Source organism: Aspergillus sydowii (assembly GCF_001890705.1).
Source record: "Aspergillus sydowii CBS 593.65 unplaced genomic scaffold ASPSYscaffold_15, whole genome shotgun sequence".
Taxonomy (NCBI): domain Eukaryota; kingdom Fungi; phylum Ascomycota; class Eurotiomycetes; order Eurotiales; family Aspergillaceae; genus Aspergillus; species Aspergillus sydowii.
In genome coordinates, this window is record NW_024467873.1 from 652,580 (window position 1) to 678,213 (window position 25,634).

The 25,634-nt window shown below is 50.8% G+C and overlaps 12 protein-coding genes across 12 annotated transcripts; 7 read left to right on the forward strand and 5 right to left on the reverse strand.

Annotated features, from left to right (window-relative positions):
- Positions 1-1,637: 1,637 nt before the first annotated feature.
- On the reverse strand, positions 1,638-3,013 carry ASPSYDRAFT_124322 (structure-specific endonuclease subunit SLX1; the record flags this gene model as incomplete). Its single annotated transcript, XM_040840438.1, has 3 exons — positions 1,638-2,501; positions 2,601-2,703; positions 2,757-3,013. Coding segments are annotated over 3 exons (1,224 nt in total), but the record flags the coding sequence as incomplete, so codon positions are not given.
- Positions 3,014-3,715: 702 nt separating this feature from the next.
- Positions 3,716-4,440, reverse strand: ASPSYDRAFT_94400 (bifunctional thymidylate/uridylate kinase; the record flags this gene model as incomplete). The annotated part of the gene is made up of 2 exons (XM_040852962.1): positions 3,716-4,242; positions 4,296-4,440. 2 exons carry the CDS (start codon positions 4,438-4,440, stop codon positions 3,716-3,718), a joined length of 672 nt encoding a protein of 223 aa, XP_040697713.1.
- A 304-nt stretch (positions 4,441-4,744) lies between these two features.
- ASPSYDRAFT_61857 (tRNA-ribosyltransferase family protein) lies at positions 4,745-6,331 on the forward strand (the record flags this gene model as incomplete). Its single annotated transcript, XM_040850043.1, has 3 exons — positions 4,745-4,943; positions 5,021-6,056; positions 6,157-6,331. 3 exons carry the CDS (start codon positions 4,745-4,747, stop codon positions 6,329-6,331), a joined length of 1,410 nt encoding a protein of 469 aa, XP_040697714.1.
- A 383-nt stretch (positions 6,332-6,714) lies between these two features.
- Positions 6,715-8,859, reverse strand: ASPSYDRAFT_161971 (methylenetetrahydrofolate reductase (NAD(P)H) MET12; the record flags this gene model as incomplete). The annotated part of the gene is made up of 2 exons (XM_040843044.1): positions 6,715-8,694; positions 8,773-8,859. The coding sequence occupies 2 exons, from the start codon at positions 8,857-8,859 to the stop codon at positions 6,715-6,717; spliced, it is 2,067 nt and encodes a 688-aa protein (XP_040697715.1).
- A 733-nt stretch (positions 8,860-9,592) lies between these two features.
- ASPSYDRAFT_122461 (uncharacterized protein) lies at positions 9,593-10,117 on the forward strand (the record flags this gene model as incomplete). Its single annotated transcript, XM_040840429.1, has 1 exon — positions 9,593-10,117. A coding segment is annotated over one exon (525 nt), but the record flags the coding sequence as incomplete, so codon positions are not given.
- Positions 10,118-10,159: 42 nt separating this feature from the next.
- ASPSYDRAFT_508253 (nucleoside-diphosphate kinase) lies at positions 10,160-11,433 on the reverse strand. The gene is made up of 7 exons (XM_040848161.1): positions 11,365-11,433; positions 11,029-11,295; positions 10,888-10,918; positions 10,748-10,791; positions 10,591-10,694; positions 10,256-10,531; positions 10,160-10,191 (listed from the first exon to the last, which is right to left on the reverse strand). The coding sequence occupies exons 2-6, from the start codon at positions 11,043-11,045 to the stop codon at positions 10,266-10,268; spliced, it is 462 nt and encodes a 153-aa protein (XP_040697717.1). The 5' UTR covers positions 11,046-11,295; positions 11,365-11,433; the 3' UTR covers positions 10,160-10,191; positions 10,256-10,265.
- A 66-nt stretch (positions 11,434-11,499) lies between these two features.
- ASPSYDRAFT_161614 (glucan 1,3-alpha-glucosidase ROT2) lies at positions 11,500-14,472 on the forward strand (the record flags this gene model as incomplete). The annotated part of the gene is made up of 3 exons (XM_040843011.1): positions 11,500-11,581; positions 11,644-12,394; positions 12,447-14,472. 3 exons carry the CDS (start codon positions 11,500-11,502, stop codon positions 14,470-14,472), a joined length of 2,859 nt encoding a protein of 952 aa, XP_040697718.1.
- A 159-nt stretch (positions 14,473-14,631) lies between these two features.
- Positions 14,632-16,091, forward strand: ASPSYDRAFT_509301 (PQ-loop repeat-containing protein). Its single transcript, XM_040848184.1, has 4 exons — positions 14,632-15,015; positions 15,090-15,209; positions 15,268-15,477; positions 15,536-16,091. Exons 1-4 carry the CDS (start codon positions 14,972-14,974, stop codon positions 15,951-15,953), a joined length of 792 nt encoding a protein of 263 aa, XP_040697719.1. The 5' UTR covers positions 14,632-14,971; the 3' UTR covers positions 15,954-16,091.
- ASPSYDRAFT_508396 (uncharacterized protein) lies at positions 16,092-17,761 on the forward strand. The gene is made up of 3 exons (XM_040848163.1): positions 16,092-16,272; positions 16,436-16,775; positions 16,911-17,761. Exons 1-3 carry the CDS (start codon positions 16,230-16,232, stop codon positions 17,491-17,493), a joined length of 966 nt encoding a protein of 321 aa, XP_040697720.1. The 5' UTR covers positions 16,092-16,229; the 3' UTR covers positions 17,494-17,761.
- Positions 17,762-18,612: 851 nt separating this feature from the next.
- Positions 18,613-20,035, forward strand: ASPSYDRAFT_98891 (uncharacterized protein; the record flags this gene model as incomplete). The annotated part of the gene is made up of 4 exons (XM_040853269.1): positions 18,613-18,721; positions 18,777-18,842; positions 18,898-19,039; positions 19,102-20,035. Coding segments are annotated over 4 exons (1,251 nt in total), but the record flags the coding sequence as incomplete, so codon positions are not given.
- Positions 20,036-20,616: 581 nt separating this feature from the next.
- On the forward strand, positions 20,617-21,922 carry ASPSYDRAFT_162148 (uncharacterized protein; the record flags this gene model as incomplete). The annotated part of the gene is made up of 3 exons (XM_040843063.1): positions 20,617-20,845; positions 20,914-21,720; positions 21,792-21,922. 3 exons carry the CDS (start codon positions 20,617-20,619, stop codon positions 21,920-21,922), a joined length of 1,167 nt encoding a protein of 388 aa, XP_040697722.1.
- A 349-nt stretch (positions 21,923-22,271) lies between these two features.
- ASPSYDRAFT_161859 (putative plasma membrane H(+)ATPase) lies at positions 22,272-25,436 on the reverse strand (the record flags this gene model as incomplete). Its single annotated transcript, XM_040843038.1, has 4 exons — positions 22,272-23,978; positions 24,029-24,694; positions 24,744-24,967; positions 25,019-25,436. 4 exons carry the CDS (start codon positions 25,434-25,436, stop codon positions 22,272-22,274), a joined length of 3,015 nt encoding a protein of 1,004 aa, XP_040697723.1.
- Positions 25,437-25,634: the final 198 nt, after the last annotated feature.

Consider the following 25,634-nt stretch of genomic DNA (forward strand, 5'->3'; position numbering starts at 1 on the left):
CTCAAGGTTGGGTAGGTGTCTATAAATTAGCGGTCGTTAGCCGACTATTATGGCCAAGGCAATATCCACGGACGAACAGCAGCGACGATTGGAGGATTGATAGGAGGGCACTGGTTCGTCGACAAGCAGGTCGGGCCAAAAACGGAAAACTAATGGCTGGACAGGCCGACAGGGACCTCTTGCGGTGGTCTGACCTACCTTGTATTGACGGCGGAATCGCGAACTGGTCGATTGGCTCCGATCGCGACGCCCTGGAGATGGGAAATCTTTGTAACAGAGAACCCTGGATCTCGGTAGAAAGTTGGTTTACTTGACCTGATCAGGATTTGGTCACGACTCTAGTTTCTGCCTCAGGCCTTGAAGTAACTCCAAATACCGTACGGAAAGATATGATCCGCAAACGGTACTGGAGCCTCAGTCCGTCAGTCGCGTTCTCTAATGTATTTAGAGGTTTACACCGTAATGGCGAGTTCGGACTACCAGTAGGTAGCTCCAAGGCGGGAAAAACTAGTCCAGAGATGTCGTTTATCATTAACCTCCAGGATCAAGCATTGCGAACCCAATCTGACTTTGATGACCGAGTGAATCATGGATTCCTCGATAGTTGCAATCACCTGATCCGAGGCTAATCCCGCAAGATACGTAACCGAAATACAGACCAGGCCCGTCACATCCCACCGATCCCAGCCACTTAGGTATTGTCTGTCTGCAGGCGCACCCAAAAGCTTCGATTGCAGGAAAATGCCAAGCTGTCCACGACCATCGTGCAGTGTTGGTATCTCATCTCGTCTACGCTAAAGGCTGATATTCCTCCAGCTGTTAACCCGGATATTACTCCCGGACTGTCGTCTCGTTGACTCGCACAGTATGCTTTTCTCGGGTAAAAACGCGCAGGTTACAGCGGCCCGTGGTGTGTTGAGTTAGCGCCTTTTCTTCCTGTTGCGTGGACATGGGGTCGGCCCGTTTCTGGTGGATTTCGGCACAGCACACATACATTCTAAAATCGACGATGATCCCGCATGACATTTATTATTCTACAGAAAAAAATTAAAAAAAAATCAGAAACATCAGGTCCGTTCTTTATCAACTGCAGCGCGAATTATTATTTAACCGCGCTGTAACTAACTAGTTATCTCTCGAGCGTCATATGACGAAGGGCAGGCCTCTCATTCTCGAGCCTTAGAACTCCCAACCTCACCCTTTACTGAACCACATGATGCCACGATGCTCGTAGTGACATTCATCGACATTCATCATCTCAACACTGGTCACCTCGAGCTTCTTGTCTTTTTCCGAGACGCCGGTAAGGCTGTCTCCCATCTGTTCTTTCCCTGCCGAAGTTCGTCCTTGTTCCAGTGTCCCTCAACTTCTCGTGCCGTGACTTCAAACATAGCCCCAGGGGCATAAATTGATTAACAGGACAGGGCACAGCTCTGGGAATAATTTCGCGATCAAGCTGGTGTTACAAGGGTTTCTCAGGTTGTAGGCCCCAACGTGGCATACACAGGCTAATTGCAATGCCATGATCTTCATGAACGGCGATGAACGGAATCGATAAATAGTAGTCATTCACTTGGACTTCGATGTTAAATAGGGCGTTTACAGTATATCACCTAGTAGGCTGAAAATGGTCAATCCAGTGGTTCATCATCGTCAAGCTCACTATCTTCAATGACCACTTCAACCTTCGAGACCTTTGAGCCTTTTTGTGGGGAGCTGTTTCCGCCAGATTCCAAGTCAGAATCGAGAACTTTGTCCCAGTAATCATCCAGAGAATCTGTATCATTTCCATCCCCATCCGAGGAGTCACGCTCCATAGTTGCGGCAGCTGTCGGTTTTTCCACCGTCGCTGCCTTGTCTTCTGTAATCTTCAAGGCTTTCCTCCTCTTCTTCTCGCATCTATTCAATATCGCATGCGTCATATCTCGTCCGCGGATTCTAATGCTCAGCTCTTGCATCATGAACGACCATTGAACGGTCTGAGCACACATGGGGCACTTCCCAGCAAGCGGGACAAACCGACTCGAATCTTTTGCCGTATCCAGGAATTTTGTTGAGAGACACAATAGATGGGCGGTGCTATTGCAGCCGGCTGTTGGGCAAACAACAGCTAGGTCATTCTCCTTATATTGTGCTTCGCATACTTTGCAATTCGAGCTCCTGATATCGTCTAATAGGAGCATCCCTTTTTCCACATATTCCCGTATTGGTGTGTAGTCGACATTGATATCTTGGACGCTTCCAACTGCCAAGTTGCGCTCCTCGCGGCCAGCAAAGATGCCTGTGCAATTTCCGTCTGTAATAATCTTGATATGATCAGGTATAATTCCGTCTACACGATCACACCATCCTCTCCAGGCCTGGGAAACATCGGCGGCAAAAAATCGTAGAGTAAGAGGCCAGTCTTTGAAGTATGTAGACCGTAATAGGAGGTGTAGGTCCTCCAAATGAGCCTTTAAGGAGTGTCGCGTACGACGAAGTGGTGGTTTTCTCTTGGATTTCTTTTTCTTATCATCTTCTGTACCCTTTTCAGAGGCTCTAGGTCCTTTCATAGCTTTAGGTTTCTTCTGAGCCTTGGATTTCTGTTGTGATTCTCCCACCACGGTGTCATTATCAATGTCGCCTTTACCCTTTAATTCCCCATTCTCGTCTGAGACTTTTGAGGTAAGATGTCTAGTAGCCGCCGGGTGTTGCCATGCCCACCTATAGCATCCTCTTAACGCATGGACACAAGAATCAGATGATACAATACTCACTCAAATTGCAACGCCCCAATATTACTGGTAAACCCTTCTACTACCATAACGATCTCCCATGGCCGTCTCTTGTCATTGGCCGTTTTGCGGGCTCCGCCTTTGGAGAGCCCGTTATGCTGGGCGAGGCGACGGGCAGGGTCTGGTGTTGAACCAATGTATAAGGCTGATCCTTTATAGCCCGTACCCAACGATCGAAGTAAATAACAGCAATAGTAGGCCGGGATTACTTTGGGCAAGTCATATTGTTCGTCTTCCATCGTCGCAAGACACCGGTATTGTCACTGGTAGCCGCGAAGTGGGTGTGCAGTGAGAATTATCACGGTGGAGAGTTCAATATGTTGAATATGACCTGTAGCATTCTGATATTGTTGGGATTGAGAGATTGAATGATTAAAAACTTGTTGCCATAAGTATGTCGAGACTGAAAGGACGGGAGGAGGTATATATATTTCGTAACCGGGGCAATGGGAAGAGTGTTTGAGTCGCTTGCCTGCAGAGATTCAGACAAGACCCCTACAGGCGACAAAAACAATAGATATATATCAGGCGAAAAAGGTGGGTCTATTTTCTATCGTTGATATAATTTCTAGAAAGGTTGCCGTTCAATATCCAAGCAGCTGCGAGAATACCGTGTGTGCGAAGAAAATCACGTGACGTTTATCAAAAAAGGAAAGGGCGCATTTTGGCTAGACTCTCCCCTATCGGAACGGCCTTGCTGGCATTTGGACCGCTCCTGTCCTGGGTAAGAAATCCGCGCTCGATTCTCGGAATTATGGTTGACTTGCCAAGTGCGCGAAATGCCGCAGGGTCTCAATTCCTCATTGAGTGATCTTAATGTGGGCTGGAGTCAGTGTTGACTGTTGAAACTCATTGCTCCGTTTACAGTCGATGCGGTATTGGCGATTCATGGCTTTGCTGTCAAAAGCACCGATAAATAAAGAGAGCCAGTCGACCCATCCTTAGGAAATGGATGTCATCTTTCCTAGAGCACTCGCCGGGTCCACACGTGTAATGCATTCGGTTACAATCTTCGAGATATCTTGCGAAACTTCTTCAAATGTCTTTCCGGCGTCAATAACCTGAATATTGCTATTTTTCTGAAGGCCAAAGACGGCAGTAAACAATTCGCGAACGCGAGATTGCATCGTCTCGTTCTCATAGCGTTCCCCACCGAATCCACCGCGCTTCGCAGCTTCTTCCGGCGATATGCTGAGAAACAGGCAGACATCAGGCTTTGGTAAGCCAACTTCTGGGAGCCAAGCCCATTCTAGCGATAGCGAAGGGTTGGCTTTCGCAGCTGAGTAGACTGCGCCGGAGTATGAATAGCGGTCCACAATCACGTTGGTTCCGTTGGCGATATCAGCCTCAATATCCTGGGCAAGCTCCCAACGGTTCGCGGAGAAGAGAAGGTGAATAGAATGGTCGTCCAAATGAGATTGTCCACGTAGATAGCCATCAATTAGCTTTCCTATGGGGGTTGTTCGATCTAGATTGTCAGTTTGCGCACTCACGATTCTCTGTGACAGAGAGTGGGAATACCTGGAAATCTGATGTATTTCACAGGGCGACCCGATTCCTGTAGAAAGTTACGAAGACATTCGCATTGACTGGATTTGCCTGCTCGATCCAATCCTTCGACAACAATCAGGGCCCCGCGTTTTCCACGCGTCCCATTCGCGACCATGGTGTTTGTGGCAATATTTCAACCGCAACAGAGTCGTACTAGATCGAGTCGCGCGTAGTAGATAACCGCGAAAAATATTGACCGACGAGAAATATAATTGTTTATGACGCGCCGGTTTCAGGAAGATGTGTGTCGTGGTGTTGGAGATGGCCCACACTGATAAACCAAATCTTTGGATCGGAGCTAAATCGATAACGGCCTTTCTTTTCTGCCACCTCTACTCCCCAGTCAGTAACTTTGTAATCTGTCTGTTGACTTGTACATCGCAATGGGACCAGATACGCCTTCACAGTCCACAGGTGAAATGCTCAAATTCAGCCTGCTGGGCCCTTCAGCGTCAATCCTTGCCCCACGTCTGGGACGACTCACGATTGCAGGCCGCAAGCCTATCTCGACACCCCACTACGTTCCTTTAACATCGCGAGGGGCAGTCCCCCATCTGGCACATGATGTGATGCGTGATAGCACCTCTATGAGTAGCCTGTTCGTTGGCCTAGAAGATTGTATGTATTGCCCTTCCGAAATGAGGGAAATATGTGTGGAACTGACAAGTTAATGCCCACCGGGGCTCAGATATCAGTCTTAGAAAAACGGGAGCAAAACAAGAAGAAGTCCCCTATACCTATCCCAATATACGCGATTCCAACTGCACCTCATGAATCGGCTCTGCGCAAGTTTATTTGCCTTCCTGACGACCTCCTAACAATCCTCGGCCCCCGCCGCGAGCCTCCAATCGCCTGCCCTCCAACGAATACAGACACGTCAATCGCTGTCTCTACATCGGTAGGGTTCACCCAGTTGGAAGCAACCGAGTATGTTGAAGCTATCCAAAGGCTCAGCCCAGACATTGTTATCGGGCTGGCAGATCTGGTAACTGGGCAGCCGCCTGGCATCAAAAGAAGGGCGAAGATGGTTGATCGAACGCACGCCTATACAACTCATGCGACGGATAACCTCTACGGCCCTGATATCTCAGAGCATAGCAGGTCGACGGCGGCATATTTCGCACCAATACTGCCTCTTGAAAACGCGCAGCAACAGTTATACCTAGAAGATCTGGAAACGGATGTACGGCCCTTCATTTCCGGTCTCGCACTCTACGAGTCGAATTCCCTCTCAATTGTACCTGGACTTCTGGGTGACCTCCCCCGTCTCCTCTTTGGCGGACCAAGAACACCACATGAAATTCTACGTCAGATTGAACTTGGAGCGGACCTCATTACCATCCCCTTTCTGAACCTCATGTCGGACTCAGGAATGGCTTTTAACTTCGTTTTCCCACCCCCTTCCTCATCAGAACCCAACCAGTCCACCGGGCCTCTTCCGCTGGCCGACGATCTCTGGTCGTCATCAAATACCACAGACACTAGTCCATTAAGCAAGTCATGCTCCTGCTACGCCTGCCAAAACCACCACCGCGCATACATCCACCACCTTCTCTCCGCGAAAGAGCTTCTCGCGTGGACGCTTCTTCAAATCCACAACCACTACACCATGGATCTATTTTTCTCCAACATCCGTGACAGTATCCAGCATGGGACATTCGACGAAGGCCTTCGGGCGTTCCAACAAACATACGCACCAGAGTTTCCCGAGGCCACAGGTCAAGGACCAAGGTACGTTTTTTTCTACAAAATCACTACATCCATTACTCACCATTACTCTCTACGCACTTATTCATGTAACCCTTTTCCATGCTAACAAACACGCCTGTAGACTTCGTGGCTACCAGCTCCCCGCATCAAGCTCAGCCCAGCCGCGTCGCTACCCACCAGCTTATGGAAGACTCGACATTGCCGCACAGAAATTTGCTGAATCGCAATCTGAGATTGCAACGCCTGATACCGGAGCTTCGGGGCTCGAGGAGCACGGGTTCGCGGAGAAGGCGTAGAACCCTTCTATTGATGCCGCGAGCTTTTGGTTCCTGTGGGAAATAATCAAGATTATATAATTACGTACGTCTTTTTTTGGTATTTACTTCTCTTGGTCAATTGATGCATAAGCGAATTTGCTTCATAGCCGCGCGATTATCTATATCTTGTGCTGCCCTCATATAGGAAAGATCATCTCAACATAGCCAAGTAGACCAAAGTAAAACGAATATATTGTCTACCGAGATATTCCCGAAAACGTTATGTTGAATTTATATACACTAAGTTGAGAAACTAAGTAGATGGAGGGTATATCAAGGAACCTACCAACAACTACTTACTACTGACCGCAACGCCCACACCCAAAGAGCCAACTCTACTAGGTAAATCCATAGAGGAACAACTAAGAGTTTGCCAAAGTTTTCCACATCCACTTTCGCTCATCATCTTCCTCCTTCGAGCCGATCTCTGTGCCCGCGCCGAAGTCTTGGCCAACAACACAAACAAGCCAGACATCGTTCTTCGTCTTCTCAAGGAAGCGCTCGGTAGGCGAGTTCCTGGGGTAGATCCGGCGCCACTCATCCCAGATTCGGTAGGCTTCATCGCCCCAAGCCCTAAAACTGACTTCTTCGATGATAGTTGGTGTGATGATTTCCTTTCCGCGGAACACACCCCATGTGACGGCGTTAACATTGTTTGGATTCATTTCGATGGGCTCGGTGTCTGATGTTTGGGCGGGGAGCGAAGATTCGAAGTCACCGTTGGCATTTGCGGCGAACCACGCGAGCTTCTCGTGGCCGTGCTTTTGGAGGAGTGGTTTAAGGGTGTCTGTGAAATCCGAGGTTGGGCAGAAGAACTCGACGAAGGGCTTCTGGAAGACGAAGCCTTCGCCTGGAGGACCCCACCCGAAGATGGGGTTGTCGCTGCGGACTCCGTTGACGGCGGGCTGGGAGGCGAGCGTCCACCAGCCCTTCTTGTCAATTAGGGCGAGGAGTTCGGGACGAATGGTTTCTGTCTCGGCGTTGAGACCACTGGTGTTTTCTTCTGCGCCCCCTTCAGACCACGGGACCATGTGTAGATCTCCGGATACGTGGCGGCGGAAGAGCTTGCTGATGTCCTCTGGGGAAACGGGGTAGCCCCAGATTCTATGAGCAACAGAGGGGGCAACATGTAGAGAAGGACCGTAACCGTCAATTTCACCGAAGGCGGGAGAACGGGCGTCACCCCATCGACCGTTGGGGAAGTCATCCCAAGTGGCTTCTCGGCCCAGAGCACCCAGACCTTCGGAGATTTGGAGGGTTGTGTTGCGATCTGGGGGCTGCGCAGGCATACCTGCACTAGCAGCAGTTGCTTCGTGTGTTACCGACTCCTTTGAAGACGGCTCCGAAATCTTATCGACAATCACACGGTTATGGGGAAGGGAGCTGAGGGAAGAGGCTCTCCTTCTCCTGGCTGATGAAGCGGCTCTGGCTGCATCAGCTGTGAGTAATGAATCTTCCTCACTGACAGCCGCTGCATCGTCATCTGTGTGATCCGGAATGAGCTTGCAGCGTTCAAGAATGAAGGATACAGTCTTCTCCAGGTTCAGGGTATAGAAGTGGAATCCTCGGGAACGAGGAGTCGGTAGCTTCCTCATGCCTTCCACAAGTTCGGCGAGTATATCGACACCTAGGCGCTTGACGGCATCATCATCATGCTTGACCTCTTCCAGCTTCTCAAGAATGGGCGGCGGGATCTTAACATGACTGAGCTTGGTCACTCTTGTAAGGATTTTGTAACTGTGAATGGGCATCAGACCGGGGACGATAGGAATAGTCTTGAAAGCGCCGGATTCATGATTCCGTAGCAAGTTTTCGAAATTCGTGTAAGCGTCAATGTCGTAAGTCAACTGAGTCATGATAAAGTCGGCGCCCGCCTGTGTCTTCTCAACCAACCACGGCAAGTCGACCTTCGGATCCTGAACATCTTGGAAGGAATCGGCAGGATGGCCTTCTGGGTATCCCGCAACACCTACACAGAAATAGTCACCGTACTTCTGTCGGATATACCGGACCAGGTCCACGGCAAAAGTGAAGTCCTTGTTGCTGTCGTCCTCTCCGTGCATATTGTACTCCTCACTCCGTGGAGGGTCGCCGCGCAGCGCGAGAATATTCCTAATCCCTAGTACTTTGGCTTCCTCAAGTGCCTGATCCACCAGAGCACGACTCATATTCGTACATGTTAAATGCAAGCATGTCGTCAGTTGTAGTTGGCGCTGGCAGATCTCCGCCAGCTCCAACGATCTTGCCGCTGTGCTCCCCCCAGCTCCCCAAGTGACTGTGACAAAGAGCGGGCGCAATGCCTGCGCCATACGTTCTAATCTCGCTTGCAGGTTGGCAAAACCCTAGAAACCACATTGTTAGCACTGAATCTCTGCTCATTGACGCAAAGTTGCCAAATGCGGGGAGTAGTAGAGCCCCACCATCTGAGTCTTTGGAGGGAAGAATTCAAGAGAGAAATAATTTGCGTTGGGCGGCAAAGCCGCGATCTTGTCCGTGATCTTCTCCATGGTTGGAGGTATAATCTTCCAACTGAAGGTACGGTGGGAGTGAGGAGAGGAGGAGGAAGAAGAAGAAGAAGAAGAAGGAAAGAGTGACGAAGTTCGGGGAGGACTAGGTGGGTTTTTTTGTACGTATCCTTCGTTGCCCCTCAGGCCGCATTTCGGACTGCCACTCCATTGACTCGGAAATTCAAGTTCTGCCTCTTTCTCGCATGGGACTATATTCCTGAGCCGCCTATCATATCAAGATGGCATATCTGGCGAGGCTATCTGGTGTCGCATTGTCAACTCATCGGCTTTTCCTCGTCCTCCCACTTACCGTATCCACCTCCCACCGCGGGTCCAGCTTGCACCACATCACACTGAACACTGAACAGTGAGCAACATTCCATGCACTGCAAAATGATGGAACAGAATCCGGATCAACAGTTAGACCTCCTTATAATAGGATAGTCCAAACCGCATCGGCACAATGAAACCTGGTGCAAACACAACAAACACAAGAGTATCTAAAGTGATCGCTGCCCCATCCTTCGGCTTCAGCTGAGCGGAGCCAAAGAAAGCTGACCAATTTCTAACCTTCGACGGTTATGTTATGGATCCTCTAATGTGACACTTATCCGTTGTCCGCGGAGTTCACTTCAAGTTGTCACTCACCTTCAATTCTTGACTGAAGGCCCTCAGAATGCCGTTAACCCCCACGCTGCGGCCCTGTCGCCTCTCATCGCGCCTGGGCCTGAGATCTACTCGTCGAAACCTCACAACAACACCACCGCCACATCCTCCACCCCAGGAAGACGCTCAATCTCGTATTCGCCGCTTCAATGATCGTCTCCCCCCATTTCTCCGCGCTTACACTACCCCCTTACTCGGTGCGCCGGCAACACACGTCACGTCCTTCTTGATTCTCCACGAGATAACTGCAGTTGTGCCGCTTTTCGGTCTCGTTGCGGCGTTCCATTATGGCGAATGGCTCCCGGATTTCACATCATATAGCGGGTTTGAAGAAGGGACTAGTAGATTCTCGAGATGGCTAAAGAAGAAGGGCTGGGTGGAGGACAGCGTTGATGCCGACGAGGTTACGGGAGGGACTGCTACTGATAAAAAGGGCGTGCGCTTGGTTCTCGAGTTTGCGACTGCGTATGCGGCTACGAAGGCTTTGTTGCCTTTGCGGATCATCGCCAGTGTTTGGGCGACGCCGTGGTTTGCTAGAGTTGTTTTAGGTCCAATTGGGAGAGGCGCGAGCAAATTATTCCGAAGGCAATAAACCGGACGGGAAATATGTCGTGAAAATTTTCTTATTTATTGGTGTATAAGCTCTATTCTCACAGCGTTTGCCCTGTGTTTCTTCCACTGTTCCGCGCTATAGCGGATACAGCTTCCCAAGTCCAAAGCGCAGGCTCATTGGAAGAAATTTATTCCTTCTCGTAGATCCAGCCGAAAGCGTTGAGCTTGTAGTTCTGGATCTCCTCGGGGGTGAACCAAAGGCCAATCTCCTTCTTGGCGCTCTCGACGCTGTCGGAGCCGTGGCAGACGTTGCGGCCAACGTCGATGGCGTAGTCACCACGGATGGTGCCAGGGGCAGAGGCAAGGGGGTTGGTGGCACCGAGGATGGTGCGGCCGGTCTTGACGACCTCCTTACCCTCCCAGACCATGGCGACGACGGGGCCGCTGAGCATGTCTAGAACAGTATATGAGTCCTTGTTCATGAGCGTATTGGAAGCGTTGACGAAAACTTACAGGTGACAAGGCCGGGGAAGAAGGGCTTCTCCTTCAGGTCAGCGTAGTGCTGCTCGAGGAGAGAGCGGGTGGGAGAGGTGAGCTTCAGAGCAGCGAGCTTGAAGCTGGCTATCGTCAGAATCGCGATTGGTACAAAATGGAAAGGTATAATACGCACCCACGGTTCTCGAAGCGAGAGATGATGGGGCCGACGAGTCCACGCTGGCGGGAATTGTCAGTTGAGGCTTATTAATGAAGATAGCAGTCCAATTTGTCTGAGGACGTTTCATATGGTGTAAACGACTGCTCAATGCGTACCTGGACACCGTCGGGCTTGATGGCGATGAAACTACGGTGAACAATTAGCTTTGTTGCGTTGACGATGAGGGGTAAGTCGAGGAGGGAAAAGTTGAGAGGTGAACTGGCACTGGAGTAAGACGGATATGTTCTTGTACTTACGTCTGCTCAGAAGACATTTTGATAGGAATTGGAAAAGGAGAAGACAAGAAAGTCAGTGAGATGCGTTAGAAAAGGAGGGAAGAATCGGAAGCTGGTGTTGAGCTGGCGAAATAATTCTTATTCCGGGTCTAAACGCCTGTGTGGGGCGCTGAGAGAATCTGGTCGAGGGGCTGCGGTGCATGCCTGACAGCCTTGCGGCCTGAATGGTCAGGATTCACTAATCTGGCCTGAGCGGTGAGGTGTCAAACCCCAGCTACTCAAAGAGGACTAGTGTCTGTTTAGCCCAAACAGCAGCTCTCCGCCTCCACTCCATGAGGCCAGCCTGGAAGCACTGACTGTTCTCCAAGTTGGTCTATCAGCAACGCGAAAGGACCTCAGCTCTGGTCGATGCAGGTCAGACCACTGTTTGCTGCAAGCATTGATACTCTCGGAGATTGAGGGCCTCTGGTTGCATTCACCAAATCAGCCACCATGGCCCGGAGCCGGCTGTCGCCCAGCTGGACCCTGCTGCTTACCCTAGCGATACTATTTGGGTGCTTCGTCGCACCTGGAGGTAAGGATACTTCACCCACACATTTATTCCGCCGTTCGGCTCTGACCTATCGGTCCTCATAGTCACTGTGAAGCATGAAAATTTCAAGAAATGCTCCCAATCGGGATTCTGTAAACGCAACCGAGCGTTTGCCGACGATGTCTCCGCCAAGGGCTCTTCCTGGAGCTCCCCCTACGAACTCGATCCCTCGGGCGTCCAATTTAAGGATGGCCAATTGCATGGAACGATTTTAAAGACCATATCTCCCGCCGAGAAGATCAAGCTGCCGCTGGTTATCTCTTTCCTCGAATCCGGAGTCGCACGAGTCGTTGTTGATGAAGAAAAGCGCATGACTGGGGACATTGAGATCCGCCACGGAAGTTCCGCACGTAAAGAACGATATAATGATGCCCAATCTTGGGTCTTGGTTGGAGGACTAGAGGCCAGCAAGTCTGCGACCTTGAGCCCTGAAGTTCAAGATGGGATAACCAAGGTCATGTATGGACCTGATAATACGTATCAGGCTGTGATTCATCATTCTCCTTTCTCTGTGGAATTCCAGAGGGATGGGAAGACGCATGTTCAGTTTAACCACAAGGGTTATTTGAATATGGAACACTGGCGGAAAAAGGTGGAGGCACCCGCTGAAGGCGAACAGGATGTTCTTGGTTCCCAGGAGGACGAGAGCACTTGGTGGGAAGAGACCTTCGGTGGCAACACAGACTCAAAGCCCAGAGGTCCAGAGAGTGTGGGACTGGACATCAGCTTCCCTGGTTACCAACATGTGTTTGGTATTCCTGAACACGCAGACTCCCTATCCTTGAGGGAAACTCGGTAAGACGGCCCGGACTTGATTCAATGACGATGGGGAACTAACATTATTTAGAGGAGGTTCTGGTAATCACGATGAGCCTTACCGCTTGTATAATTCTGACGTGTTCGAATATGAGCTAAACAGCCCCATGACTTTGTACGGTGCAATCCCGCTAATGCAGGCCCACCGCAAAGACTCGACCGTTGGGGTTTTCTGGCTCAACGCTGCGGAGACCTGGATCGACATTGTGAAGTCGAAAACCGACACCCAAAGCCACTGGTTCTCCGAATCCGGGCAGCTTGATGTATTTGTTTTCTTGGGACCTTCGCCGAGCGAGATCAGCAAGAAATATGGTGAACTCACTGGTTACACTCAACTCCCTCAACATTTTGCTATCGCCTACCATCAATGCCGCTGGAACTACGTGACTGACGAGGACGTCAAGGAGGTTGACCGAAACTTCGACAAGTACCAGATCCCGTATGATATTATTTGGCTCGATATTGAGTACCTCGACGACCGAAAGTATTTCACTTGGGATCCTCTAACCTTCCCCGATCCCATCAGCATGGAGAAGCAGCTTGATGAGTCGGAGCGCAAGCTTGTAGTGATCATTGACCCACATATCAAGAACCAAGACAAGTTCGACATTTCTAAGGAAATGAAGAGCAAAGGCTTGGCCACACTAGACAAGGACGGCAAAGTCTACGAGGGCTGGTGTTGGCCAGGCTCGTCTAACTGGGTCGATTGTTTCAACCCTGCGGCAATCAAATGGTGGATTGGCCTCTTCAAGTACGACAAATTCAAGGGAACCCTCCCAAATGTGTTCATCTGGAACGATATGAATGAGCCTTCTGTTTTCAACGGCCCGGAAACCACGATGCCCAAGGATAACATGCACTTCGGTAACTGGGAACACCGTGACATCCACAATGTCAATGGTATCACATTCGTTAATGCTACATACCAAGCTATGGTGGAGCGCAAGAAGGGAGAAATCCGTCGACCATTCATCCTAACCCGGTCATTTTACGCTGGTGCACAGCGCATGTCTGCCATGTGGACTGGAGACAACCAGGCCACCTGGGAACATTTGGCAATTTCATTGCCGATGGTGCTTAATAACGGGATCTCCGGTTTCCCATTTGCCGGTGCAGATGTTGGTGGGTTTTTCCACAACCCGAGCAAGGAGCTCTTGACGCGGTGGTATCAGACAGGTATCTGGTATCCATTCTTCCGCGCTCACGCTCATATTGACACTCGCCGCCGTGAGCCTTACTTGATCCAAGAGCCATTCCGCTCGATCATTACGCAAGCCATCCGTTTGAGGTATCAACTTCTCCCTGCCTGGTATACTGCATTCCATGAAGCTTCGGTGAATGGAACTCCGATCGTGAGACCTCAATTTTACGAACATCCGTCAGATGAGACAGGCTTCACAATTGACGACCAACTCTACCTTGGCTCCACTGGTATCCTTGCAAAGCCGGTCGTCTCTGAGGATGCCACAGCGGCCGACATTTACATTGCGGATGATGAGAAGTATTATGACTACTTCGATTACACTGTATACGAGGGCGCAGGAAAGACTCATTCAGTCCCGGCTCCTATTGAAAAGGTGCCAGTGCTGATGCAGGGAGGACATGTTATTCCCCGTAAAGACCGACCACGCCGCAGCAGCGGGCTCATGAAGTACGACCCATACACGCTCGTGGTGGTTCTCGACAAAAGCGGACAGGCGGATGGCACTCTGTATTTCGATGATGGTGAAACTTTCGACTACCAACGCGGGGGATACGTTCATCGCCGCTTCCGCTTCCAAGATTCCTCCCTTGTGTCAGAAGATATTGCGACTCACGGCCCTCAAACTACTGCCTATCTCAAGAGCATCGCTAGCGTCGGGGTTGAAAGAATAGTGGTGATTGACCCACCGAAGGAGTGGCAGGGCAAAAACACGGTGACTGTCATTGAGGATGGGGCAAAGGCATCGGCGACAGCTGCCCTGGAGTACCATACCCAAGGAGACGGCAAAGCTCCATATGCAGTGGTGAAGAACCCCAATGTGGGGATTGGGAAGGCTTGGCGGATTGAGTTTTGAGCTTGAGCAATGCTTGGCTAGACTAGAGATAGAGTGGAATATCCATCTTAGCATTGACAGTCGGGGTAGTATATACACGAACATATCACACCGTCACACGACCTCTTGGACCTTCTCCCCCAAGTACACCAGACTAGCCATCGTAGTGCGTGTTAGCGCGAGACGGATCGGGCAAAGTGAAACCAATGGAAGCTTGTTTTGTTGGGGCTCCAAGGCCCGTCTGACTCAGCAGACAAAAAAAGAAGGAAAGCAGTTGAGAAGTTCGCTTGCGGAAGAGTTTCCTGCTCGAGGACTCAGGTTGTGATACATTGTCGTTCCTTAGCTTCGCATCTTCGATACCGCCGTTCAATGCGCACGTAACTGCCTCGTGCTCTCATCGATCCACCATTTTCCTCCGCGTCTGCGCCTCTCCCGCTTCTCGGACTCCTGAGCATCCGGACTCCCGACTCCGATCCTATCCTTTCAATCAACCACTCGTTCGATTTGAGGTCCTCACGCGATGTATATCGTGTCGCAGCTCCTGGAATATGGAGCTCCACTTTTGTACGTCTTACAATTCCACAGCACTTAAGACCTTTTAGTCGCGTGAGATGTTGCTGACACCTGCTCGGAAATAGTATCGTTACGTCCCCGGTAACCTCCTATGCGGACCAGATCCTCAGTATACACAGAAACCGAAGCTCAGCTGGATTTTCGCTGGATATTCCGCTGATTATGCTTGTTGCATCAATCCTGAAGTACGCCCTATCGCTGCCGCTGCCGCCGTGATAATTGAGTGATGCTGACATTCAGCAGGGTCTTTTTCTGGTTCGGCGACTACTATTCCGTTGCGCTCCTCGCGCAGGCTGTCCTTACGATCGGTGTGCAATTTGTGCTGTTGAAGGTTGCCCTGGATAACCGACCGGCGCCTGGTCAGAAAAGCGGGGTGGCTCATATTCCCTTCAGCGGCGCGGAGGACCGGTTCGTGAGGCCGTACGATTTTTGGCAGTGGAAGCATACACGGCCGTATGGTTTACCTACCCGATAGCGATATGGATAGAATCTAATGCGCTTTCCATCACAGATACTACTTGTTCATTGCCTACTTCGTCGGAGTCCTGTCTTTCATTCATCTCTTGACGCCGATCTCCAACTCTCCGGCCTACATCAATCTATTGGGTTATTTGGGTTTGGCCATTGAGGCGACATTACCTCTGCCGCAGGTAATCGCCAATCACCAATCTCAATCATGCAAGGGATTCCGGCTGTCCGTTTGTGCAGCATGGATTCTGGGTGACGTGATGAAACTCAGCTACTTTTTCACCAGTGAGCAAGTAATCCCCTGGGCCTTCCGGCTGTGCGCCATCTTCCAATGTATCTGTGATGGCTACCTAGGCGTGCAGTTCTGGATGTATGGCTCAGGTTCAGGGAGTGTCGGAAACCCGCAGCAGCGTCTCGAGAGCGAGATTCCGCTGGAAGAAAAGGAAATCCGAATGAATTGACGATTAATTGGATGATTGGCGCACGATGCATGTAGACGGCTGGTCAGCGATTTATCAGCCACCGATAGATATTTGTTTTCGCTTTTGAATGTACTTCCATTATTTTGTCCGTGATATGCCGATGGCGCAGGGCTGCAGCCCCGCGTTTTCTGACCCCACCAGGAAAGATCATGACGAATTGTATATTATTGATAACGGTTCTCTTAATATTTCTAATGAACTTCCTTCCTACATCACCATAGACACTTTTAACACCATCCTTTCAGCTCAACTGCAATGGCTTCAGAACAACCAACTATCCGAATTGGCTATGTGCCGGGTACGCTCGAATCACCTCTGGTCTCGAAATTCCATAACCCACACCAGCAGCCTCAACCTCAGTCAACGAACTCCCTTCTACCCTACCTCCGGCCTACAACCTATAATCTCCCATCGTCCACACTCTATTTCTAGGCAACTCACTAACTTCTTTACCAATGCAGAACACTACCTCGCCCCGCTGCACCTGGCACTCCGCTCCGCGGCCGCCAACACCCTCCCCTTTAAGCTCGCCCTGACCCCATTCCCTTCCGGGACAGGGCATATGATTACATCGCTACGCTCCGGCGAAATCGACATCGCGATCGGACTCACGGAGGGCTGGGTCGCTGGGCTCGCAGGCAAGCCGGCACCCACCGACGAGAGCGAGCGCGGATATAAAGTCGTCGGCCATTGGGCTGATACCCCGCTGCGCTGGGCAATTGTTACGGGGAGAAAGAGAGATGAGTTGACGGACGTGAAGGGGCTAGAAGGGGGACGGGTTGGGGTTAGTCGGTTAGGGAGGTGAGTTCGTATACCCATTGTCTATCCATGTCTATATCTATATAGTTATCGACCGGGGAAGCATCTACTTGTCCATTTTAGATGCAAGATGCGGAAGAAGACTAAGCTAAGCTAACATGGTACCGATAATGACAGCGGATCGCATATCATGTCATTCGTTCTCGCGCAGCAACAAGGCTGGAGACCTTCTTCGTTGACACCCGTTGTAACGGGTCCATTCGGGGCTCTGCGGGATGCTGTCACCGGCGACAATGAGGCAAAGAGCCCATCGGCGGAGTTCTTCATGTGGGAACAGTTCACCACGAAGCCTTATTTCCATGCTACAAGCGACAACCCTGAGCCGCCGCTCAAGAAGATCGGGGAGATCTTTACCCCCTGGCCATCCTGGATGGTTGTTGCGTCGACGGCGGTGTTTCCGGACCCCGATGCTGATGGGCGGTTGAAGAAGTTGTTCGAGGCGTTTGACGAGGGGGTCAAGGAGTTCAATGCGGATCTGGGGAGGGTTGTTTCCCTTTTGGGTACTGGGGAATTGGGGTGTACCTATGGACAGGAGGATGCGAGCGAGTGGATTAAGGATGTCAAGTTCAGTGACGGGACCAGGGGTGTTAGTGGGAAGGTCATCGAGAGTGTCGTGGATGTTCTCAAGGTTGCGGGAGTTATTGATTCGGGGTTGCAGAACGAGGAGGCCGTGCGGAGAGTGGTGGGTATTCGGAGGTGAAGCATGGCCTAACAGTGACGAAGTCTACACTCTGCATCGTATGATTTTACTGAAGCTGTCAGCTGGAGCAAGGACCAAGAGTCAAGGGATAGACGAGAGAAATACCGCATCCCTTTGACGACTGCATGCACATTCCGACCACATCCGACGGTCAGCTTTCTAATTTAGTGTGGGCATCGCAAATGAATGTACATCTTCTACCAAGTGGCATTCTTAGGGTGTTAGTCCAGACTCTAGTAACGTGCTTAATAGCTACTGGGAATAATTGTTATCTGCAGCAGCTTTTATATAATATAACATATACCGTCAAGGACCATGGCCTCTACTCTCTAGTATAGACCGCAGCGCATGATCCAAGAGAGACACATTTGAAGTCTCTCATCTCCTGCTGCAACATTCCACCCCGACTCCAAACACACAAGTCGTACGCAAACCATCAGATAGACTTTTCTCACGCAGGCCCAAATCCCACGCGTCACGGCTCATCTATGTCATAACATGACGAGTCCTCAGGTCACGGCACCAACGGCCTCAAAATGTCTCCATCTTCCCCGGAGAACCATAATCCCATCCTTCCTATCATGATCAGTTCACCTATCATGATCAGTTCTCCGCATACCACAAACATTCCACACCAAACCCGGAAAAAAAAAAGACTCAAGGAGGGAGATCAGCACGGGTACATGGCATGCTGGATTGTATGCCACGAACAAGCGACACACCAATCAAACCTGAAATCAGCAGAGATCATCAACTCGAAAGAGCAAAGGAAAAAACAACTCCTCAGTTGCTGCCTAACAAAAAAAGAACCGATGACTTGATGAGGCGCCGTCAGTAACAAGCTAACACCTGCTTCAGACATCTTTGGAATGCCATATTCCTGTTGTATATGGAATGACATGCTGACAAAAACATGTCTGGTCGGTATGCAATATTGGGATTTAAGAGTCGGCAGTTGAATACTTGGAATTGGATGGGACTGTTTTATCTTTTCGTTTTTGTGTGTTCATTTCGACCCCGGCTCTGGTAGGTAGGTACCTCGTCGTTGTCCCGTCTTGTCGCCGACGGAGATTTCAGGGTTGCGCAGTATAGGAAAGGAAAAAGATAAGGAAAAAGGAAATGGGCTTCTTCACGAGGTTCCTCGCCCTGACAGCTGGCCTGGCGCTCCTGGAGACAGTGTACGCCAAGTTGGATTTGTCGTCTAACTCGACAGTTGTGGTATACTGGGGTGAATAGAGACCCGATGGTCTCGAATAGGATTACAGTGAGCTAACTGAGTCTAGGGCAGGATTCATACCAAGCTTCGGGAGGAGATATTGCTCAGAAGCGGCTGGGGGACTACTGTGATGGTGAGTATATTATCTGTTTTCGGGCCCTTGAGTGCCAACTGACTGGCCACTATAGATTCCAATATCGATGTCATCGTTATGGCCTTTTTAATGACAATCAATGGCCAAGGAGGCGCTCCAGAAGTTGACTTTGGCTCAACATCTAAAGATTGCGACACGTTCAATGGCACAAACCTGAAGAACTGTCCTGAGATTGGGTATGTGTTCCAATTTCTATGCATCCCACGAGTTTGAGGGGAGAAGATTAACTCCAGTACAGAGAAGACATCACAAAGTGCCAATCTAAAGACAAGACAATCATCCTTTCCATCGGCGGCGCAACCTACAGTGAGGGTGGTTTCAAATCCGATAAAGCCGCCGAAGACGGAGCAAACCTCGTCTGGTCAACATTCGGGCCAGACAAGGGTGACAGCAAGATACACCGACCGTTTGGCAAAGCTGTTGTCGACGGATTCGACTTTGACTTCGAAGCCGCGGTCACACACATGGGCAAGTTCGCGACGAAGCTGCGATCTCTCGCGGATGCGGATAAAAGTAAGAAATACTACCTTACTGCGGCGCCGCAGTGTCCCTTCCCAGATGCCGCGGACAAGGACATCCTGAACACGAACAGCTCTGCGGCTGTCGATGCGGTATTTGTGCAGTTTTACAATAATTTCTGTGGGGTGAATGCATATACGCCGGATGAGACGAAGGATAAGGCGGCCAAGGCCAATGAAACCGGCAGCAGAACCGCAGCCCAGGGCTTCAATTTCGACGTTTGGGACAAGTGGGCTCTCCAAGAGAGTAAGAATAAGGACGTGCGTGTGTTCCTCGGCGTCCCGGCGAACAAGTGCGCTGCGAGCACGGGGTACCTGCCTATTGAGAGCCTGGAGCCAGTAATTCAGTACAGCAAGGGGTTTGAGAGCTTTGGAGGTGTGATGATGTGGGATGTGAGCCAGGCCTATGCGAATAAGGGGTTTTTGGATGGTGTCAAGAAGGCTTTGGGCAAGGGCGCTCAGCAGCAATCTGCACACGGATCGAGTTCGGAAACAGATGCTGCAGCTTCGCCCGCGCCGAAGCTCCCTCAGCAGCAACAAGCGGAACAAGGCCACTCAGATTCTGCAGGACAGCAGGAAACGCAGCCCGCCTCGCAGCAGGACGGGCAGGCGAGCGCAAGCCCACCACGCCCGGGAGAGCAGCAGAACCAGAACCAAGATCAGGCCGACGATCATGATCAACCCCCGAACCTTCTGAATGGGCTGCTGTCGACAGTGGGCGGGCTTGGTCAGAAACAGCACTGATCTGCACATGACATCCGTCCTTTTCGGTCGACTTGTTTTCCTCACTCTCGTGTCTACTTTGATGGGTTAGTGACATTCTAATATTCCGGGTATATATAGCCATGTCGCACAAGGGAGACCATTTCACCCCACGGCATATCTTCTCTTCCAAATTCCAGTTCTTGTAGACTGCACTGGAGCAACGCGCAGTATGCAGGAGCCCCGAACGGCCTTTTCCTCCAGAAATCACGAGTCACAGATCGTCATCCTGCATGAACTATTTTGACGATCTTTATGGTGATTCGATCCTGCAGCTTCTCAAGCTGGAGCTCTTCCTGCTCTTGGTCCTTGGCTGAAGGCCGAGGAATTAACAGCTGAACTCGCAGACTGCAAGGGCAGCATGCTCTTTCCTTCGGGCCAGAGCATCATGGTATAAATAAACACACCACATCCTCCCGATTCTCCTCTTTGTAGCCAGCCCAGCAGCCCCCTTAATCTGCAGTCAATCCAAGATGCTCCTCTCCAAGCTCTTCTCTCTCGCCCTTGCCCTGAGCGGCTCGGCCGTCTCTGCTGCCTCCATCCCTGAGACCGACTACGATGTCATCGTCGTCGGCGGAGGCCCTGCGGGTCTCAGCGCACTGAGCGGTCTCTCTCGTGTCCGTCGCAAGACTGCTCTCTTCGATTCGCACGAGTACCGCAATGATCCCACTCGTGAGATGCATGATGTGATCGGAAACGATGGTACAGTCTCCTCCTCCCAATACATAAAACCGCCACGTACATACCAGTAAGATTAACGACAACTTTAGGTACTCCCCCGGCCACATTCCGCAATGCGGCCCGGAACCAAATCACCTCGTTCTACAACAGCACAGCCTCCTTCATCGACAACGCCATCGCCTCCATCACTCCGGTGGACAGCACCAACGCAACCACCATCTTCCGCGCCAAAGACTCCAAGGGTACCGAGTACACGGCACGCAAGATCGTCCTGGCCACCGGTCTCGTCGATGACCTCCCCGCCACCCCCGGCCTCCGCGAAGCCTTCGGAAAGGGCATCTACTGGTGTCCCTGGTGCGATGGATTCGAGCACCGCGACCAGCCTTACGGTATCCTTGGAACCCTGCACCACATTGTCTCCAGTGTTACCGAGATCTCGACGCTAAACAAGGACATCATTGCGTTCGTGAACGGCTCTTACACCAATGAGGAAGTTGCCATCTTGGATGCAGGCTCCTTGGACTGGCGGGCCGCCATGGAGGCGTACAACGTCCAGATCGACAACCGAACCATTGCCTCCATCGAACGTCTGCAGGACGGCGGCGACAACCGAAGCGATGACGGCAAACAGTTCGATATCTTCCGCATTCACTTCACCGAGGGCGAGCCTGTGATTAGAAATGCGTTCCTGACGAACTTCGGAACCTCGCAGCGCTCGTCACTTCCGTATGACATGGGTCTGAAAATGGATGATGGCAAGATCGATACCAGCACCAAATCTGGCCTGAGGACCAGTCTTGATGGTGTTTGGGGTATCGGAGACGCGAACAATGATGGCAGCACCAATGTCCCTCACGCCATGTGGAGTGGAAAGCGTGCCGCTGTTTTCAGCCACGGTATGTCAATCCTGCTCTTTCCCTCTCCCTTCGTTCTGATATGTAGAGTAAGTGTACTGACGACGCCATAGTTGAACTGGCCAAGGAGGAAATGGCTGCTTCTGTCGCCAAGCGCTCGCTAGACACTCGCACCCTGCACAAGGAGACTGAGAGAGCGATGGGCAATGATCTGGAGAGGATCTGGAAGCGCATTGATGCGTAATTTGGCTATGATGACTACCTTATGCCCGCTATCTAATCAATAAAGAAGCCATCCTGGTTTATTAACGAGGAAAGGTGATGAGCACTCACTGTTCCCGAGAGTGATACGGTAATAATATAATGCAAGCATAAGTATTCACCTGCACGTTTTATTAGAACATGTGGTATTATATTAATTAACACTAGTCATTAATATATCGTAAACCAGATTAAAACAGTGTATTAAGTTCAGCCACCGCAACATGTCCCTCTCCATCTCGCCCTCCACCTTCCCAGATCCCAGATTCCAAAGCCCTATCACCAGTTCACCCGAATTTCAACAAACACGGAGTATAGTTAAAGCATCCACCTTACTCAACATCCTCCTCCTCCTTAGTTGCTGCCAAGAAGAATCGTCCGACTGGCTTTCCGGGCTGGTCATACTCGATTGTCAGCCGAGAAAGGTGGCCCAGGAGGTTTTCGATCTTGACATCTCCCTTATCGCGCTTGGATCGGCCCAAGTTCTCAAGCCACTGGAACTTGTTCAGCATGAAGTAAACGAGCGCGATGACGATTGTAACGCCAAGCGAGTATCCCCAGACTCGAACGACGGTGACGATATCCGTCCAGCCGTTGGTGGTTTCGACGAAGGACGTCGCAGGGTTTGTGGGCATTGTCTCGTTGCTGAACCAACCGAAGAGACAGAATATAGTCGCCAGAACGTCGACACCGAGGATGGCCAAGATGAGGTGGATGGATGGCCAAGTTTCAATTCCGCGGGTGACGAAGATTAGCCAGTTTTCTGTGAGTGCAACCTCGAGGAACAGAATTTCTTGGATAGAACCCCAGTTTTGGACAATACCGCCGGATGGCAGGAACAATGTGCCGCGGACTACCCAGGTGCCCAACGCGAGGAGGATACCGAGGAGGACAGAAATGAACCAGATCTTTGGAAGCTGCCATTCCACGGGGCGCAGTTCGAACGAGGCATTGTCGTAGGCAACCGCAACAGTCGCTAAATCGGCGAATAGGGCAAGGAAGACAATCAACTCGACACGAATACTTTCGTTGATAATAAGCATCGATGTTACCAGATAGATTTCCAAGTGCAAGCAGAGAGCAATGCGGTATTGGATATATGCCTTCATCCGCGCGAAAATCTGTCGTGCCATCTTAATTGAGTCGATGATAGTTGACAATCCGGGTTCTAGGAAGACAATATCTGCTGCTGATTGTGCTGCCTCCGAAGCTCCCTCAACTGCAATACCGCAGTCAGCTTTCTTTAACGACGGTGCGTCATTGACGCCATCACCAGTCATCGCAGTAAGATGGCCTCGTTCTTGAAGCATCTCGACAACTTGATATTTGTGTTCTGGAAACACCTCTGCAAACCCATCTGCCTTCTCAACCAGATCGCCGGCCATTGCTCCACTTAACCCGCCATGTATCAACTTGTCCGAGTTAAACACCTTCGTCCCCAAGGCAAGCATTTTACACGTCTCTTTTGCAATTGCCAGGGCATCACCCGTAAGCATCTTCACGCTGATACCAAGATTTTGCGATTCGCGAATTGTGTGGGCTGTATCTTCTCGCGGCGGGTCGAACATTGGAAGCATGCCTAAGAGTGTCCAGTCCTCCCCTTCTCGTTGAACAGCAACGCCCAAAGATCGGAAGCCTCGGTGCGCAAACTCTTGTGCTTTTTGCTTGTAGAGGTCGGCGGTTTCCTTCGAACAGTTGGAGATTTGGAGAACTGCCTTTGGCGCGCCTTTGGTACAGGTGTATTTGACCCCATCACAGCTCACCTCCGATACGATACGTTTGGAAACCGGGTCAAATGGCGTGAATTTTTGTGTTGTCCACCCTCTCCGGAGGATCTCTCGCGCACCAGGATATGACCTGAGCGTTAGAATTGTGACCTTGTCAATGGGATCGAGAGAATCAATATTATGAGAAGATGCAAGAGCGGCCACGGCGAAAAGCCAGTCGATATCAACCCCTTCTGCCACGTAGGGATCGCGGATACTGAGTTTATTTGCGGTCAGCGTTCCAGTTTTATCGGAACACAGAATATCAACACCCTGACAATATTAGCTGGATCTTTCTCCTTTTCCCGGAATTGAAGACATACAGCAAGAGATTCGATGGCAGTGAGTTTCTGCACAATAGCCTTCTTTTTTGCCAAATACGCTGCACCTACAGCCATTGTAGTCGTTGTCACGACAGGTAGACCAACAGGAACACCAATAATTAACAGTGATAGAGTGTAGTGGAGGAGGGTCTGCTGGCGAGGGGAAGCAATTGGGAGATGTCGGAAGAAACCACCAATCCATGCTATCAAAATCCATGCCATGACAAGGATCAGGAGTGATGTGCCAATGTTATCCATGACCATTTCAAAATGGCCTGCACCCTTTGCTGATTGAACCATAGTAGCCGTGCGTCCGACGAACGATGTCTTTGCACCGGTTTGGACAATCGCATATGCCTTGCCACGTTTGCATCCTGTCGTGTAGAAGATCATTCCGCCCATGTAGCGATCCACCGCGAGTGACTCTCCTGTAATAGCAGAGTGATCACAGGCCAAAATTGGATAGCCACGCTTTCTGGCCGGTTTCTTCTGCTCGGCTTCCTTTTCCTTGCCCTCGCCTTCGCCTTCTTCCATATCGGATTCTGACGTGCTGCTGAGATCGCCACGCTGGAGGTGTTCTTTGTATTCCTCGAACCCATTGGGGTCGTTGTAATCACACACAACCTTCGAATCTGCAGGCACAACCTGGCCATCTGCGACAATGATCTGCTGATCTTAATACCAATATATGTACTCAATGGTTTATATCACGTACCACATCACCGGGCACGAGCTCTCGCGCTAGGATTTCCTGTTGCTGGCCATCGCGGATAACATTGGCTCTCATAGCGATATCTCCCTTAAGACTAGCGACAACATCCGCAGCTTGTTTCTCTTGGTACCAACCGACAGCGGCGTTCAAGCACAGAATGCCAATAATAACACCGAAGTCAATCCAGTCCTGCAAACCCGCAGCGAGTAGGACGGCAAGCTCCATAACTAAACAAGTTAGAAATATTCAGCAACCAGCCAATGGAGGCCGACACGTACCATATAGAATCGGTCCCCGGAAATACGATAGAATCTTGGCTACGGGGTTCTCTTTTTCGGAGACCAACTCGTTCCATCCAGATCGCCGCCGTCGATTTTGTATCTCACTGCTAGGCAAGCCCTGGCTGATGTCCGTGATCAACCAGTCCTCCGGGTACTTTCCTGGCTCTTCCTGCTCCTTGAGATGGATCTTGCGTTTCTTCCAAGGCGCGTACCAAATCCTCCTCTCCTCGACATGTTCCTCGCCCCCTTCGTCGCCCTTGTCACGAAAAGTTGAGATGTACTTGACGAGTTTACCATACTCGTCGAGATTTGCATAATCTTCCGTCCTAGTAGAAGAGCGAGATACGCGTCTCGAGCCTCGTCTCTCGGCAGACGCAGATGCTGACGATGCTGTCCTTTCACCTTCGCCTGCCATCCCTTCTCCCCTGGGCGCCTTTGTTTCGGCTATCTTGACATTGCCAGACGGGCCACCGGTGCGCTCAGCCATGTTGGCGAATGAATGACTTGTTTTGGCTGCAAAGGAAACTGAGCGAGCGACGAGTCAGACGCCGAGTCAGACGCCTATAACCGCAAGCTTGTGCAGTTCGATAAAAAGCCCGCACAGAAATATCCT